The 19311-nt window shown below is 37.6% G+C and overlaps 1 protein-coding gene across 2 annotated transcripts in view; it reads right to left on the bottom strand.

Annotated features, from left to right (window-relative positions):
- GNAQ (G protein subunit alpha q) overlaps positions 1-19311 on the bottom strand; it is a 333551-nt gene that overhangs the window by 114100 nt on the left and 200140 nt on the right. The window contains exon 3 of one of the 2 annotated variants that reach the window (XM_054255455.2): positions 1045-1125. The exons of the other annotated variant lie outside the window; for it this stretch is intronic. Within the exon in view, the coding sequence (XP_054111430.1) occupies positions 1045-1125 (81 nt within the window). The remainder of the gene's footprint in view (positions 1-1044; positions 1126-19311) is intronic. 2 annotated transcript variants of the gene reach the window in all.

Below are 19311 nucleotides of genomic sequence, written 5' to 3'. Positions count from 1 at the left end.
ATAATAATATTTAGACAAACTATTCTATGCATAAAAAGAAATGGTTGAGATCCCTCTCTGAACTGGGTCAAAGCTAAATGATGACGTAGGCAAACATAGACAGTATTTCTAAAATGAACTTGATGTTCACTACCCTAGGCCAAGCCATGTTATTTGGAAGAATTCTGTTTCTAGAGCAGTTGTCTTCTGCTAGAGAAAAGTTTCAGAATACCAGACACTTTTCGCTATTATGATCAAATGTTTATTAGATCTCTGTGAGATGCCAGGCAATACAACAATGAGGGAATTAATTCTTGCTGTGTGTGTGTGTCTGTGTGTGTGTGTCTCTCAACCAAAAAGCAAACAAAGGACAAAATTCTGTGTTCTGAGTATGGGAACAAGAGAGAATATTTATCCATCCTTAATTCTGGTGGACTCTAAGGCATTCAAATGAAGACAATGTTTTCAATGGTGTAACTTTCCACAAAGCGCCTGCTTCTGTAAAATGAAACTACTTACTGTTGCTTGAAAATTTCTGTAACTTCCTATCTTGATCTATCTCTGCTTGCTTTTTCTTACATCTAGAATGCCTTTCCTCTTCATTTTTAAGGAGCTTTTGTTCAGGGGTTTTATCATATGCTATCGCTTAGAGGAAGTTCTTCTGGATTTCAGCACCCTCCTTCCCCCACCCCCTGTAATATCATCTTTGTGTCCTTTGAACAATGAATCTTCTACACTTTGTTTCATGTTAATAGTTATGTCTAAACTTATCCCTCGTCTAACTAAACACATGAAAAGGGCTGTGGCTGACAAGCTCTAATTCTTTGGGGGCACAGCACAGAGTGAGCATACAACAAATACTTGTCCAATTTAATTGCATTTTAAAAGTACATACATGGCCAGGTGCAGTGGCTCATGCCTATAGTCCCAGCACTTTGGGAGGCCAAGGTAAGTGAATTACTTGAGGGCAGGAGTCCAAGACCAGCTTGGCCAACACAGCGAAATCTCTACTAAAAATACAAAAATTAGCCAGGTGTGGTGGTGCACGCCTGTAATCCTAGCTACCTGGGAGGCTGAGGCATGAAAATCACTTGAATCTGGGAGGTGGAGGCTGCAGTGAGCAGACATGGCACCAATGCACTCCGTCTAAAAAAAAAAGCACATACAAATATGATGCCAAGACAAGTAAAAGGCAATTTCTCAAGGAAATCTTTCATCCACTATCTATTCTCATAGAACTAGATAATCCTTAACAACATTTAGTTCACAAGTCAGTGAAGGCCGGGTGGGGTGGCTCATGCCTGTAATCCCAGAACTTTGGGAGGCCAAGGCGAGTGGATCACTTGAGGTCAGGAGTTCCAGACCAGCCTGGCCAACCTGGTGAAACCCCGTTTCCACTAAAAATACAAGAATTAGCTGGGCATGGTGGTGCACACCTGTAATCCCAGTTTCTCAGGAGGCTGAGGCAGGAGAATCTCTTGAGTCCAGGAGGCAGAGGTTGCAGTGAATTGAGATCAGGCCACTGCACTCCAGCCTGGGTGGCAGAGCGAGACTCTGTCTCAGAAAAACAAACAGAAGAAATTTGCATATACATATTATATTTGTTGTCTTCTCCTTAATCATGGTTTAAGTTCCAAGATAGGCTCAACACTGCATTATCAGGGCCTAGCAAAATGCCTGTCAAGTGACAGATACTCAATAAATATTCAGGGAGGGAGGGAGGGAAGGAAAGAGGGAGGGAGGGAGGAAGGGAGGGAGGGAGGGAAGGAAAGTGGGAGGGAGGAAGGGAAGTGGGAGGGAGGGAGGGAAGGAAAGAGGGAGGGAGGGAGGGAAAGAAGGAAACTGAACTACATTAGAAACTAGGATATTTAACTTTTAATTCTGGCTTTACCATAACACTGGTCATAACCTTTACGAGAAATTACTTTTCCTCTTTATAACTTAATTTTCCGTGTTCATAAGATAAGGCAATTGAACCAAATCACTGAAGAGCTCATCTAGCCATAAACTGTATGATTGTAAATATATAATGAATATATCTACAATACACAGAGCACTGAAATGTTAAGACACTCTCCCTCTGGGAGCACCCAGTACCATTCAGCAAAACAAGACCTTACTGTATCACACAATACCTGAGAATACAGGACAGAATGCAGTTACGTATGCACATGAGCAGTGTACATGGGGATGGCGCAAGTGCAACTGTGTACGGACTTAAGAGGTCAAATGAGGTGTCAGTGAGAAGGTAGGATGTAGCTGGCAGGTGAAGACGAAGATGAATAACCCCTCCAAGGAAAAGCAGCATAGACAAAAAAAAAAACATGGCACTTTTTAAAAACTGTGACCACTGTTCACAGTTAAAAGGGACCACTTTCTTTTGATTGCAAAAAAAACTGTCTTGTGAGAAAGTTTCATGTTGAGTCTGAATTCAAATGAACCTCTATAGTATAAGCTATAATATTTGTGTCTGCTAGAAAACCATTACTCACAAGTAAACCTCCATCAAAACCAAGAGCACTATTGCCCTCAAAAACAGAGCAATCGCCATGTTGCTTTATCCAAGTTAGAATTTCTAAGTCACTTTAACTGCCTCCTAAACTTTGTTGTTTAATTCCATCCTTGCTGTTTTGGAAAATGACATTCAAATATAATCAACCATAATTTGCATTTATGTAAGAGCTTTCATCTGAGATTCTCTAAGTTATTTAAAAGTATGACAGCATTTTACAAAATATATACAGATTTTTAAATTGTGCATATAAACATCCCCAACAGAAACATAATCCTCTCAATTTTTCATCTATTAAAAAAAAAGTTCTGTATGTGGAAACAATGTTTTAGGTAATGTTAGAGTAGGAAGATAAATTTGATCCTTGCTAAATTAAACAATTATTAATGAAAAAGACAATGATGAAAAGGAAATTCACCTCAAATATTACAAGTAACAAGTCAATTATAATGGACTATCCTGTTTACTTTGAACATTGTACATAGAAAAACAAGGGAAACCTAGTTGTGTGGGCTCATGCCTGTAATCCTAGCATTTTGGGAGACTGAAGCAGGAGAATCACTTGAGGCCAGGAGTTCAAGACCAGCCTAGGCAACATGGCAAGACCCCATCTCTATAAAAAATACAAAAATTAGCTGAGCATGGTGGTATGTGCCTGAAGTCCTAGCTACTTAGGAGGCTGAGGCAGAAGGATCACTTGAAGTCAAGAGCTCAAGGTTACAGAGAGCTATGATTGTGCCACTGCATTCCAGCCTGGGTAACAGAGAGAGATACCATCTCTACAATACAAAACAAACAAAATGTAGTATGAGTTAATGAATCACATAAACAAAATATAATTCTACTTCGTTTTAAGTTACAGCTGAAATATACTGGGTGGAAATATTTAATGACGAATGCTAGCTTTCAGAATTCCTAGCAAGCTGCTAAGGCTTAGCGGGAACACTGTGAGAACTAAGTAGCTACTCTCAGGAACTCTGGCAGAACTCTAGGGAAAGACCACATGGAAACCCCAAGATATGCCACTGTGGTAATGTCTTATTTTCAAAATTCAGTGGCCGTAAAATTCAGGTTAATCTTAGATGTGTTGATGTTTCCATATTTGCTTCTACAAAGGGAAGGAGGAACTGAGGTTCTACCACTGTGGGTCCTACCCTGCCCACAGCAGGGCAAGCCTTTAGATGAAATGAAAAAGATCTCATAGTCACTTTGGATGGATTTTCAAAATCTCATTAACAGCTGAAGGTGGCTTTAGACTGGAATGTTATACCTATCCAGAAGTAGAAAGCCAAATGTTACTTCCACATTTGCAGCAGCTCAAATATCCAGCTTCTTAGACCTGCTCTGTCTGAAGGGATGCCCAACATAAACAGAGGGCCTCCAAATCAGAGAAAGTCTAAGCCAGCATCAGAGTTCATCTCAATTCTGAACTGAGGTACACATCTTCCTACTTTTCTTCTAAGCACTTATTTTCATTTTGGCATTTGACTCTAAATAACAAAAATCACAAACTCCTAAATGAACTGTGAAAAAAAAAACAAACCCTCAGCCTTTTCGGTTTTGTTTTCTTCTGCTAAAAGGAAGTACAGAGTAAAATGATGGATGCTGAGACAAGACTGCTTGTATTGTGCAATTCCACTTCCAACCAGTAGTATGGTCACTGACCGTGACCTTGTACAAGCTATTTAACATCCTCAACCTCTGCTTCCTAATTACTTCTCTCTAATAATTCATTAAATGGATTATTACAGCACTTGTTTTAGAGGGTTAAATTACAAAATGCCTTTAAAATCCTTGAAGGAAAAGCCAGACAACTAACGCTACTAGTTATTTAAAATGCAAAAGAAAAGGAAAAATTGTACAAAAAATATAAACCATGGTATAAATACCTACTGGGGTACTGTGACCTTGGGAAAGTCCCTCAAGCCTTAATTTGCTCAAATGTGAAATGACAGTCTGGAGACCCTTACTAGGTATTGGATCTCTGAGTCCTCAAATTTGCAAATACCGCTTAGCATACAATCTCCTGCAGAAAACTTGGACATGAACTGTATTTATCAGACTGTTTTCAGTTTTCTGACTTCATTAGAACCTGAACAGGGACCTTCTTTGAGGCACATTATACACAGTGACAGTTGTTGCTGTATCTTTTTCTGAGCATTACTGCATAAATGACAAAGAACAGCAACGTCATGCTGAACTGCTGCTGGCTGGGTTCTCATTGTGAGTGACTCACTCCCATAAAGTAGCCTCTCCACACTTATGATTCAACTCCTGGCTCAGCAAAATTACAAATTAGTACATGACACAGCCTTTTAAAGCCCCTCATGAAGATGAAAGATATTCTGTGGAATCTTTCAGTGGTAAGGATCTACTGACTCTTCTTTGCTAAGCTCCCATGTCCCTCTTAACCTTGACATTACTGAATCTCGAATTAATAATTCTGGGAACTACAGTCACAAAGAGAAAGACTTTGAACAACAGCCTGAGACCAAATCAGGTTTCAATAATAACTTTGTCATAGACTTGTATCTTAAGTCACTCAACCTTCCTGAACCTCAGCTTCCTCATCTATAAGATGGAACAATTTGTTGTAGGGCTGTTAGAAAAAGTGAAACAGATGTTCCTAAAATGCCTAGTACAAATATTATAATTACTATGAATTCTTGTGGTATCTCAAAAGTACCATTAATAATTATTTCAACAAGTATCTCTCATGTGTTAGGCAATAAAGAAGACACAGATAGAGAATGTATGCTAAATACAATGTTCTAGATTACAATGTTAAGAAAGACAGTTTATTAAACTGCCACATATCCTTTCATTACTACTTTACAAACTGATTCATTAACTCAGTGTTAAGTTCGTTCTTCTATCATTAGATTTCAATTTTTGATCTCCATTATGGTATTCGCCAAGGCAATCAATGACTATAAGTTATACTGTCTTTCTCAAAAAATATTTGCTAAAACTATAATTTTCCTTTCGGTTTCTCTGGCCTATAGGCTTTATTTGTTTATTCCAACATAGAATGGGGATTTCTTCTTGGGTAGAGGAAATACTCCTCCTTTATTGTTTAAAATATTTTTTTTCCTTTCAAAGAACTCAATCTCTTTCTTGACCCTACCACTACAATTTTCCATGTAAATATTCTTCTATATGGTTCTATGTTTAACATTTTCCTTTTTCATGTTTGTCTGTAATGTCATAATTATCAGTATCAATGACACTGTAGGTCAGATGCTTGATGCAGCATGACAAAACCTACATCAAACACTTCCAGAGTATGTTGACTGATATAATTACATAATTCCATTACAAAGAATATTGCCTTCAGGTCTGTAAAATCTTGGGGTACAATTTAAAATTTTGGACTCTCTGAAGTTCTACCATTATCTTCTTAATTATGATGTTATGGTATCATAGCATGGGGGGTGTGTGTGTGTGTGTATGCATTATTAATACCACCAAAAAAACTCTTCAGAGAGTTTATACAAAGTCACAATTGATTTTTAAAAACTGAAAAGAGAAATTACTTTAAAGATATGCATATTCATTAAAACTCAAAACAATTAGGGTATGTTCGGTATGGCTACTTTCAAAGAATATTTGAGAAACATTAGTTAATTGGAATTTTAATAGTTGTTTATTGGACAAATGAGTTTGGAAGTCAAAGTAAGAGAAATGTGGAGAATAATGGTTATAAAGAGTCAAACAGATCTCTGTGCTGCAGAACGCAGAAGTTATAATAAGGTAGCGGCCCTTACCCCCAGAAAGGTGCTAGAAATCCATGAGCTTAGCACTGGAGATATTATTGGATTTCCCAAACTTATTTGAGCATGGATGTTTTTTTGCCTCCAGATCTGTTGACGAGACTGGTGGTGTATTAAATCATGTTTTGAAAACACTGACTAGAGACTGAGACCCCTAACAACCAACTATCGGTCGATTTTATACAAACAAAACAGCTCATTGACTGATTCTCCTTACTCTGGCATAAAAGGTAAATGTCTGCTTTAGATTCATAACATCTTCATTTCTGAGATCACTTATCGTTATGTGATTCATTTCCTGATATTACATCTCAGAAAAAGCCTAATCATTTTAGCCCTTTGTAATGTCTGTGCTCCTACAATCTTATTAACCAGAGGAGTATGTTGCTGCTGGTTTGGAATTTTATTTTGTTTGACAACAGGAAAAAGAGATAAAGAAGATTTCCCTGTTCAGTTGGTAGATTTGAGACAAGTGGAAAAAAAACAAGCTCTTTGGTGAAAAAAGGCTGAAATGTTCCCAAGAATTTCAGAGACTTACACAGGGGATATCATCTTTCTGGAACATCCCATGTGAAATCTGACCACTGCAGCTTCAGACTTTCAAGAAACTGTGTTATGAAAAACTGAAAGTGAAAGCCTCACTTTCTCAGAATCTTGAGGAAGGAAAGGAGCTTTCAGAATACCTTGCTTAAATGTTTTTTTTTTAACTGAGTGAGCAAGAAACTTCCATTAATAAAAATAGAGAAAGGAACAAAAGCAATACTTCTTTATCCTATGAAAAACAGTAATGAAGCATTTAGAATTTGAGTAGGAAGAAGGGAAGGAAAATAACTCACATCCTACAAGGCACGATTTTTTTTTGTAGTAAGTTATATAATTTGTCACTTTAAATAAAGATCTAAATTTTGAAAATATTATAATATAAATATTATAAATAAGAAGCAAGTGTAAAAAGCTACCTGGACCAATGCTGAGAAATGGTTAACTTTCCACTGGAAAGTTAATAGTCTGTACTCTACTGTATAGTTCATACTCTACTATATAGTAGACTATAAACTGTATTATTATATTTACAGTTTATAGTCTACTATATAGTAGAGTATGAAAAAGCCTACCAAAATAGCTAATGTTTGTATTAGTCTGTTCTTTTTTTTTTTTTTTTTTGAGACGGAGTTTCGCTCTTGTTACCCAGGCTGGAGTGCAATGGTGCGATCTCGGCTCACTGCAACCTCCACCTCCTGGGTTCAGGCAATTCTCCGGCCTCAGCCTCCTGAGTAGCTGGGATTACAGGCACGTGCCACCGTGCCCAGCTAATTTTTTGTATTTTTAGTAGAGACGGGGTTTCACCATGTTGACCAGGATGGTCTCGATCTCTTGACCTCGTGATCCACCCGCCTCAGCCTCCCAAAGTGCTGGGATTACAGGCTTAAGCCACCACACCCGGCCCTAGTCTGTTCTTACACTGCTATAAAGAAGTACCTGAGACGGGTAATTTATGAAGAAAAGAGGTTAACTGACTCACGGTTAAGCAGGCTGTATAGGAAGCATAAATGCAAAGCCTCAGGAACTTACAGTCATAGTGGAAAGGGGAAGCAAACATGTCTTACTGTGGTGGAGCAGGAGAGGGAGAGAGAGAGACAGAAACGGGAGGTGCCACACATTATTACATGATTAGATCTTGTGAGAACTCACTATCATGAGAACGGCAAAGGGGAAATCTGTACCCACGATCCCAGCACCTCCTATGAGGCACCTCCCCTGACAAGTGGGGATTACAACTTAAGATGAGATTTGGGTGGGGACACAAAGCCAAACCACACCAATGTTATCTGTCTTTATTTATCGACCAGCAAATCTATTTTATTACATTGATATTATTCAAGAAAGTATGCGCATCTTTTTTTAAAAAAAAATTCAAATATAATATTCTTCCTAAAATATAAACCTATATCAATATAAATTTTTAAGTAAAAAAAAATGAGCAGAAATATTTTTCTTGGTACCTTCATGTACTTTAGTCATGTTCTTAACCACATCTCTTTCTAATAATGTCCCTAACATCCTTCAAAGGACTATATATGTTTTTTAATATTGACATATTATATATTTAACTACTTCACAGAATTGTTTGTAACATTCTTAAAAATTGTCTTAGCCATTTTAGGTTAATAAATTTGAAACTATTAACATTTTCAATCACGTTCTTCTTAGTGGACCTTAATAGTTTTAACTTAGAAATGATCTCTCTTATTGGCTAAGATACTTAGTAAGCTTAGAATGAGTTCTGCTGAATGGAAGGTAATCTCACTCTCTATTTTTCAAATGGAAAAACATAAATATTTCTGTTCAAATATTTTCACAGAACTATCTTTTTGTATCAGTTTAGAATACTATTATTTCACTAACACTATTAGGAGATGAAACTCATAAATAGATTATTGCAGTCTGTTTGGATACAGTTGTGCCTTAATGCATGATACATAACTATTCTAAGAATATTTCTGGTCCACTGTTTTATTAATTTCATACATACAGTATTTTATCATGACATTATGCTCCATGAAAAACTATACTCCTATCATTACCAGAAATATATTACTTTAAGCACTGACTTTAAAAATGTTTTAAAGAAGCAAAAGCATTTACTATAGCAACCAAAACCATGTTGGATATTTCACTTTATCAGCATGAACTTCTAAAAGCTTCATCTTGACTCTATGAATTAATGAAGAAAAAATATCAAACCATCGATTACTTGCAAAGTTTTTCTTCTGCCAATAGAATTAATAGATTACTTGCTATTGCTTCATTTTTTTTTGTACCTGCATGAGAAAATCTGGAATAAAAATGAGCTAAATTAACTTGGAAAGAAAGTCATTTGATCTAAATGAAAAGTCATGCTTCACATAGTGATATAAAAAATGCATTCTCTGCTGCTGCACATGCTAAATGTCATCTTTGGGCACAGTCTTCTGAAAATAACAGCGAACTCTTGAAGTAGATGTTGATAATCTTTCAGATTTATGTCTTTTGTATTTTGTGTGGTTGATAATATTCATGGCTACAATGGTAGATGTTAAGTACTGATAAATGATTTTATATGAATTACACATCGACTTTCTTAAGAAATAAAAATACAATACTTAATTCTTTGTTAAACATGCATTTTCAAGTCTCTAAAAACAACTTACAATGGCCAAAAAAATCTGTTGCAAAATAAAAGCATCATCAAACAATAAAACAGATTTATACCAAAGAATAAATGATAGAGCAAAATCTTTCATACCTCCACAGTAAGACTGCTTCAGCCTTCATTTTCCACAAACACATTTCACATATACTTAGCAACTGCCCACTGACCCTACTCACAGAAGTGTAGTGTCTTAGTGGAGCTGGCAGCCTACACACCAGCCCATAGCATGACTGGATGATACAAGCAGACAGTAAAGGCAGCGGCACCACATGCTTCACCACCATCTTTCAGACTGGAAGACTTTGGCTGTTCCTGTGACTCTTGTCCCAGCTTACTCCATATCAGCAGGAATGCCCATGTGCTGTCTTTGAAAGAGAGATGCAGTTAAATGCATCTGGGAAAGATATGGATGGAAAAGAACTGAAACACGTTTCAGATTCAACCAAGTGTAAAGTGAGAAAACTTTAACTGCACAGGCAGAATCTAGAAATACAAAGTGAAGGTCTATTAAATCCTGGATTATTTTAATGCATGCAGCTATTAGTAAGAATGCTTCATTAAAAAATAAAAAACTAGAACAAATGCTAAACAGGTGGGAGGCTGGGACAACAAGTGTAAACACAAGTATCTCAGGCAAACTAGGACTTACAATCAACCTATGATGGGGAAGACTTGGGCTAGATATAAGAGGCCTAAATGTGAGAGAACGGTCTGCACATCTACCTGATACAGCAACATTTTAAAAAGGAATCTATATCTAAAATTGAGAGCTTCAGCATTAAAAACAACAAAAACCAAAAGCAAACCCAAAAAACAGATGTCCTAATTCTCTTGACAAACTGAAGTCCCAGAAACACTGCACCCGTATTCCAGGAGGACAACAAGCTGTAGCTAAGAAGGCTGCCAATAGCTTTCCACTATTGTCAAGAATGATGAGAGAGTACATAAATTTTTATGAAAGTGAAAAATATTCTATGTCCTATAATGCAAAACCAAACAATGCTGTGACAATGAATAGAACCTGACCAACTTCCCTATCTGCCTGACCCTGAAATAATTTAAGTCTGCACACTACCCCCATGCCCAACTCCCCATAATGCTGGTGTCATTGTTGTGTCCTTTGTGTGATAAGGAAGCTTGTGAAATCTCCATAGAACTGAGAATTATGTTGAATTTGACTCCTACTAGTGGTCATCTTCTCAGCTTCCTGGCTAGAATCCATTAAAAATGTGTATCTGGAATCTTCTAATGTTCTTTCCCCACCAACCCTTTATTTTACACCCTCGATGCCTGTGTTATGAGTTCCAATGCACACAAGTCTAAATAAGGGAGCTAAGGCATGCCCTAAGTACCAAATAGTACCACATGGTTTGGGTTGTCAGGGTGGTCACATGCACAGTGGATAAGGGCCTGTGGCTTTGGAGTCAAACACATGGAATCAAACAATGTTCCCATTTACTTGCTTTGGGGCCTCTCCAAACCTCAATTTCCTTATCCCTCCAATGAGGTAATGAGAACTACGTCACAGCACTGTTGTAAGGATTAAATCTAATAATATATGCAAAAAAAGTACAGTTATAGGCACACATTAAAGGGTCAGTAAATAGAAACAATTCTTGGTTTGTACTTCAGATATGACTCAGGAGGAATGATGGTGAAGTATCCTCACAAAACCCTTTTTTGTATTCAGTAAAACAACCCTTTTGGATATAAGATCTTTTGCGAATGTTACAAAAACAATCATTTCTATGGTTCTTATCAACACGCTGTAGCACTATTAGTTTTATATCTTAAAAAATGCTGTTTTAACTTCTCAAGATATGGGTTACATATAGCAATTACAGTGACTATTTTACAGTCATAACTGTTTTGCAACTGGAAGCATGTTGACTTAAAGTGACATAAAAAAGGTTTTCTCTCTACAGAAAAGGCTGAATTTCATTATATTGCATTCATCTCAACGTTGAGCTTTTAAAACAGGCAAAGTCCACAACCTGAATAAAACCTTGTCTAAGATATGGAAATATATGTGCATGAAGACTTTACCAGATAGTATATCCATGCATGCTCTTCCCCTTGAATTGTGATGAGCTTCCCATGAAAAGCTAAAGCAATTGGTGATGTAGCAGTGGTCATGAAATCAAACCAAATCCACCTTTAAATAACTCAAAAAAAAACTCAGCAACTTGCATTGCTTCTTCAAGAAGATAAAAATGCATACTGCCTCTTTTATGTGTTCTTAGCTATATGACTATTTTTGAAACGCTTTCATGTAATTTCTAAATTTAGCCCCTACTTCCTTTTTACTGTGTCATCTGAGTTACAGCCAGTGTCTGATAACATTCTGATCTTCACTCTGAGGAACCTATATAGAAACTGCCTCTCAGAGGAAAGATAACCTCTCACTAAACCTCTTCTGTGTTTGCAAACAAGGAGTGTACTGGATACTATCAGATGACCCCTTCATTCTTCTCTCTGACTTCTATGGGTATCATTTACGTATGTTTTAAATATTTTTAAATTCCCTTTACTTGTTGGTAGAAATATCATTCTTTCTAGAGCATCAACACTTTTTATTAAACCAATCTCTTGTTAAAAATGATGTGAGTTAGGCTGGGTGTGGTGGTTCATGCCTATAATCCCAGCACTTTGGGAGACCTAGGTGGGCAGATCATGAGGTCAGGAGATAGAGACCATCCTGGCCAACATGGTGAAACCCCGTCTCTACTAAAACACAAAAAAACTAGCCAGGCACGGTAGTATGCACCTGTAGTCCTAGCTACTCAGGAGGCTGAGGAAGGGCAATCGCTTGTACCTGGTAGGCAGAGGTTGCCATGAGCTGAGATCACACCACTGCACTCCAGCCTAGCGACAGAGAGAGAGTCTCTCTCAAAAGAGTGAAAAAAAAAAATGAATTAGAGGAAGAAATTCATCTCTTTCAACCTATGGCAGAAGACTGAGGAGAAAGAAAACAAAAAGCAGCAGCAGTTAAAACACAGCTGGTAGGGTCTAAGGTGACAAACAACTGCATACATAGACAGAAATTTCTGAATCCTTTATCTGGTTTCATAGAACAGGTTAATTACCATTCTATGAAAATGTTCTTCTCTTTTATTTTCTATTCATTAATAGCAGATTTAAGATGAATGAATTACATAGCAATTAAATTCTTTTGGTACAAAAGGAAAATTTCAAGTAATATAGTTAAAAATTTAAGCAGAAACAATCTGAGTGTGTTGCAAGTGAACACTGCAGAGTAGGTATTAATCTATATATCTGGTGAAGAATGGATGTGTAGTGGGGCCTCAGACTTTCCAGAATCCTATCTATCCTCCTATAATTAAGTCTTTCCTAATTACCTTTTTCTTTTCAAGCCATTCACAGTCTTCATCGCCCAACTGTTGGGCACCAAGCTATATATTGCCTGTCACTGCTATTTAACTGATTATGTTTTATACAAAAATAATTTCCAACAATGCAGTAAATTACTTTAGGTCAAGGACTGTCTAATATTTCTTGCAGTCTAGCACAATTTTCATGTTAGATCAAGAAATATTTCTACAACAGAGGTGAGCTGTTTTGCCTTCTTATATATTTGTTCAGAAATGTGATCTAACAAGACAGAGGAAAAGATGATACAATGACTAGTACAGGACATAGGAAGCAGCTGGGAGGCCTGGTGGAGCCTCTGTTATGGTCTAGGACCAGTCTCTTAACCTTTATATGTTAAGTGTTGACTTCTTTAACTGGAATATTCGATTAGATAATAGCTGAGATGCCTTGCCCTTATGATTACACATTCAAACATGGCTAAAGTGAAATTAAAATATTTAACCAGTAGCACGGCATGGGCACTGGCCAAACAGAACAGAGCATGGTCCTGAACTTTCCTTGTCATGACTCACATCAGTCTTCTAGGTGCCAGATCACAAAAAGGCCAGGATGTCCTGGGGTGGGACCAGAGCGGCTGGGGCCACTCATGGAACCTGGGGAAGCAGCTATAATATTGTACTTTTTAAGACATTTTAACACATGTATGGTGTTATCAATAGTAGAAGCTGAATACTAACCCAACATATAAGTAACACCTTAGTCATAAGAGTTATTTTATTCAGAAGATTTATTCTTATGTGAAAGGTATGACTACTTACAGATCTAAAAATAAAAACAAATTCCCACCAATGCTATCAATATTTTTGATTGTTCTTCTTCACATTCTTACAATTCAACATTTCTTGAGGCAGCCAAGTAATAATTCCTGGCTTCTCCATAGTAGTGTTAAGCTCATCTCACAATGAGGAGCCCTAATACTATGTCCCCTGCTTTCTTCAATAAATAAATAGAGTGGAAAGGCCAAGGACATATCTGACTACTATCCTGCTTTTACAGATGAGAAAAGTGTTATTTAGCGTTCACAATAAAATTCCCTGTGATATGAAGCAGCAATGACTGCAGCTTGAGCCTCCTCTCAACACAGCTGCAGCTTTGTGGTCCACCGGCAGCCTTGAGAGCCCAAGAGAATGAATCAGAGAACAGAGGGGAGGGCTGATGTAGCTCTTGGACTCAAAGTAGTACACCCACAAGCAGCCTCTTTATCGCCTGAGAGCTTGTAAGAAATGCAGACCTCTAGGCCTATCCACAGAACCACTGTATAGGATCTCCAGGTTAACAATATCCCCAGGTGATCTGTGTGCACATTAAGGTTTGGAGAGTGCTGATCAATGCTTCTCAAACTGGGTGGAACAGCAGCATCACCTCGGGAGCTTAAAAAAAAAGGCAACCCTGATGTCTAGGTCTCACCATTGAACATTATGATTTAATTGGTCTGAGATGTGACCAATTTTTTTTTTTTTGAGACTGGGTCTTACTCTTTGACCAGGCTGAAGTGAGTACAGGCATGATCATAGTTCACTACAGCCTTGATCTCCAAGGTTCAAGTGATCCTCCCATCATAGCCTTCTGAGTAGCTGGGACTACAAGAATGCACCACTACGGCTAATTTCTTATTTTTTTTTTGTTGAAACAAGATCTCCCTAGACTCCCAGGCTTGTCTTGAATTCCTAGGCTCAAGCCATCCTTCCACCTTGGTCTCCCAAAGTGCTAGGATTACAGGTATGAGCCACTGTGCTTGGCCTGGCCAAGGTTTTTTAATGCCCCCCAAATGGTCTTCCCTGGTAGAGACCTTGGCATCTGAAGTATGGGGCAGACAATCATCCATGGGGCACAGAAAGAAACTATCAAAACCTATGTGTTTAAGAATGACAAAGATAGTTTTGTCAGATTTAATGCACAGAGTAACCACGACACCAAGATTTGCCTGATGCCTGTGTCAATGTCTCCCTAGTTGGGTAATTTGCAGGGTCTATTATCTTAAATAGTAGAATCTTGATAATAGTTTATAAAAAGGGGAATAATTACAAAAACATTTTGAGCCACAAGGGAGAGATTTCTTATGTTTTTAAAGAACTGAATAACTTGGCTGGGCGCGGTGGCTCAAGCCTGTTATCCCAGCACTTTGGGAGGCCAAGACGGGTGGATCACGAGGTCGAGAGATTGAGACCATCCTGGTCAACATGGTGAAACCCCGTCTCTACTAAAAATACAAAAAATTAGCTGGGCATGGTGGCGTGTGCCTGTAATCCCAGCTACTAGGGAGGCTGAGGCAGGAGAATTGCCTGAACCCAGGAGGTGGAGGTTGCGGTGAGCCAAGATCGCACCATTGCACTCCAGCCTGGGTAACAAGAGCGAAACTCCATCTCAAAAAAAAAAAAAAAAAAAAAGAACTGAGTAACCTAAAGATAACTTAAAAAACACATTTTTCTTTTACAAAATGGTAGTGTTCCAAATATGCCGACCTTTTTTGTTGTTGTCGTTATCAAGACACGGGGCTGAAGTAGCAGCCTATCTGGCAGAGATTTCTGTATGAATATATTTAATCTATCCCTTCAAGGCCAAAAAGCATTTCAACAATGAGTGGGAAAGCAATTGCTAGAAAACCTGTGCTGCAAAAAGAGCATTTTGAAATTGAATATTTGGATATGTTTCCATTGTGGTGTGATTTTGCTGTCAAAACTACTATTAAAGTGTTATACCCACCCCCCACCCCACACACACACTGATCTATGTGTAAACTTGTAAAACTTGAAAAAAAGTCCTTTACAGACAAAGTTTAAGTGGGGTTTTTAACCATTTGTTAAACATGAATAATGTAATATCTTTCAGTTAGTTTGAAAGAACAGCTGACATAAGTGAAGATGAACATTTACTGGCAAAATTTCAATTAAAACCCTTTCCATAATTGATTAATAAGATTGAAAGAGTATCATGACGTAGTAAGCACAGCTAGTAATGTTCCTTCCATTTATAACTACATATCTTGTGTGACGTCTTATTTATGTGACATTAAAAGTACTGACTTAAACTGAACTTATCTTACCAGATCAGTGGATTAATGTGTCACAAATAATCAATCTTTTTAAAAAATTAAAATGTTTCATATCACAAAGTATTCAAAAATTTCATCCATAGAATTTTAATAAAAGCCAAAATACTTTTATTGATGGAATGCATAATTCAAAAAGTTAGGACCATATGCAGTTTAATTGTCAGTCTACCCTGGGTATTCAGTAGTATCCCACTACAAAATCAGGAGGATTGATTTTCACCCATGCAATATAAACCATCATTCATATCATTGATATTGTGTTCTAGCATCTAGAACCCACTAGAAGCGTAAAAATTATTATCACTGTACTTATAAAAAGTCTCTGTTAAATACAGTACAGTGCAAAACTACTAGACAGCATCCTGTGCACCAGAAGACACATGCTTTCAATGTGATAGAATTATGTCTTATAGTCCATGTATTAATGTTTGCTTTTGTTGCTAGAATCACTAAACATCTTGACCTTAATATTACTGTGCCTATAAAAATGCCCATGTGATATAATGGACACTGGTATACAGAGAATACATCTTATCTGATCATAGAGTGAAATTTTACCCTTAAATGAAAATCTTTAAGGAAATCTATGAGCTGCAGGTAGTAAGTATTCATGACCACTTTTATGTATCTATATACCTGACCTTCAGTTTTCTAAAAGTGACAGAGTCTCATGTGACCTAAACTAGTTGTATGCAATTGCCCTTACCAGTTCCTTCTCATAATGCGTTAACCAGCAGAATAATCCTCCCCTGGCTCAGTGTCATGTGCTCCTCTCACCTGAGGTGCCTCTGCTCTGGGTAACTCAGGATATAGCACATGTAGGTCAAAGACATCCTTTGGAGAGATTAGAGCACTTTTCTTTTTCTTTCTTTTTTTTTTTTTTTTTTTTTTTTGGCTTTTCCAATGGTTTTCTGTTTTTCAATATGGGGCACAAAAATCTGAATGAAAATTCAGACAGAAAATAAAAAGTAAAATCAAGTATCAAGATTCTTAATATTCTCCATACTGTACCCATCACATACAACTCTTCTGCCTATTGTACTGGAAATGACTTGCTTCCTGTTTGCTAATTGATAATAGAGAGGAGCTGGAAAATGAACAAAGTAAATCTAGGCTAACTTTCATCTATGAGGACACTTTATTTTTCCTTAAATCCAGATGTCCAGTAACAAAGCTCTTGCTTCAAATATTCACAAAGTGGTCTGGTTTGAATGTTATGATACAAACTAGATATCCAGCTCTGTAGAGCTACATGTACTGTACTGAGGTCCTACACTACAGGGTGGGAAGAAACTAAAGTGGTACACTTGGAAGAGGATGGAAGCAGGAGATGCTTGAGTCAAAGTGTATGGCAGCATAATATTTTATCTGGGTGAGAAACCACAGCATCTATAAAGCTACCATTAAATTGTGTATTTAGAAAAGCACCAAAGAAATCCCTAAAAATATGACCTTGATAGTAATCAAATCTATAACAAGCAGTTATCATCTGACCTCCTCCTCAGTAAGGTTAACTGAATGCATATTTCCCAGTGTTGTAAAATATCCTTTAACATTATTCTCTTCATCATTTATGGGTTATTATGTGTGAAACACTTTATTTAATATCTATCTAAGCATGTAGTTTGTGCACAGCACTGTGGCAGGCATATTAGGAGATACCAAGAGGCAAATGGTTGGAAAGATCTGAAAACAAATAACAAAAGGAAGGACACTAAACAACGATGGGTTCAGTTAAAAAGTATCCTCCTAAATGTATATACCGGGGATCTATGCAAATCCTTCTGGGAGCTATTCACATGTCTATCTGAACACTTAAATCAGATGAGGAAGAGTGTTCAGAGTGCCTCAGAGGAGGAGGCTGGGTGAGTGTGGTCACATTGTTATGAGGTTATTCACTGCACAAGGCCCTAATCCAAGGGAAGAGAGGGAGCTACAACCCAGCTGTAGGCCAGTGACCAAACACACACAAGCTGCATCCACTCACAAGTTGGCCTTTTCAATTTTCACTGCCCAGACTAACTGTAGGCCTGAAGGAAAGGCATTAACTGTACCAGCTCAGACACTTCTCTTCCCTGACTTTCAATAGCATTTGCATCATGTGCTACGTAACTTAACAACTCATTATATACTGCCTTGTGCTGTTCTTGCTTCATTTTTTATTGAGACGGACTCTTGCTCTATCTCCCAGGCTGGAGTGCAATGGTGTGATCTTAACTCACTGCAACTTCCACCTTCCAGATTCAAACGATTCTCCTGCCTCAGCCTCCCAAGCACAGCTGGGACTACAGGCATGCACTGCCATGACTGGCTAATTTTTGTATTTTTGGTAGAGACAGGGTTTCACCATGTTGGCCAGGTTGGTCTCGAACTCCTGACCTCAAGTGATCTGCCCACCTCGGCCTCCCAAAATGCTGGTAGACTGCGCCCAGCCTATTTTATTTTTTAAAGTATCATCTCCTAGCTAGACCTTCCCCAAAGGGTAGCAGCATCTCTCTCCCTTGGGCAGTCTAATTCCCTAAGGGGAGTCCCTTAGCTAGTTCTGAATGCCTATGTTTCAGGTACCTGTGCGGCTCTAAAGTACAAAGTAAGCAACTGGTAAGTTGGCACTCAGCCACTTTAGGTTAATGACAAGTCCCCACGGTGAATGGGAAAAAACTTCTTGTTGCTTTCTAGGGCTGTCTAGTTCATATTTCTGCCTTTGGCTATGTGTAGACACTAAGCCATTCTTGAAAATACAAATGTATCCTATGCTTAAAGTTTAGTTTCCACTTGCTCAGATGCTTGTGCTGAAGATAAAGTGGGAACTGACAAGTTTTCTTATAAAATATCTTGCGTATGATGTAAGAGTGGCCTTGGAGAGCAAGGAAGCAAGCATGCTCCATTTCCTCTTCAGGAAATTAGTCTGGTCATACACACACCTATTTTTAATCCTGCATTCTATATTGCTAAGCAGGCACTTTGCTCAATAAGGCAAACTGCAAATGTTTTCTGTAAATCCTACAGTTTCCATCCTTTCTTTTGTAGAAATACACACTCTACACGAGAAGAAGCTGATCCAATAGTTAAAGTATGAAAGACTTGGCTGTTCCGGAAAAAATATTTTCTTCCAACATGTAGGCAAAGAGACTTTCCAAAATTCCTACAGTCTGACAAAATTAAAACCACATGGAAATGGTGTTGAGGTTTTTAACATAGAGAAAAATATTTTAAAATATGTAATCATACAGTTAGAAATTGGGTATTGTATACCAATAAATATCATCAGTTTTAGAAATTCAATGTCTAAATTTCTCAAAGTATTAAAATAAGAAATAGGTAATAATAATTACACAATAATGACTTAGTGTCACACTACGAGTATATATTTGTGAATGCTGAAATAGAGCAGCTTGAGATTTTAGTCTTG

The sequence above is a fragment of the Callithrix jacchus genome, chromosome 1 (genome assembly GCF_049354715.1).
Source record: "Callithrix jacchus isolate 240 chromosome 1, calJac240_pri, whole genome shotgun sequence".
NCBI lineage: Eukaryota > Metazoa > Chordata > Mammalia > Primates > Cebidae > Callithrix > Callithrix jacchus.
This window is presented reverse-complemented; position numbering and strand designations above follow the sequence as displayed.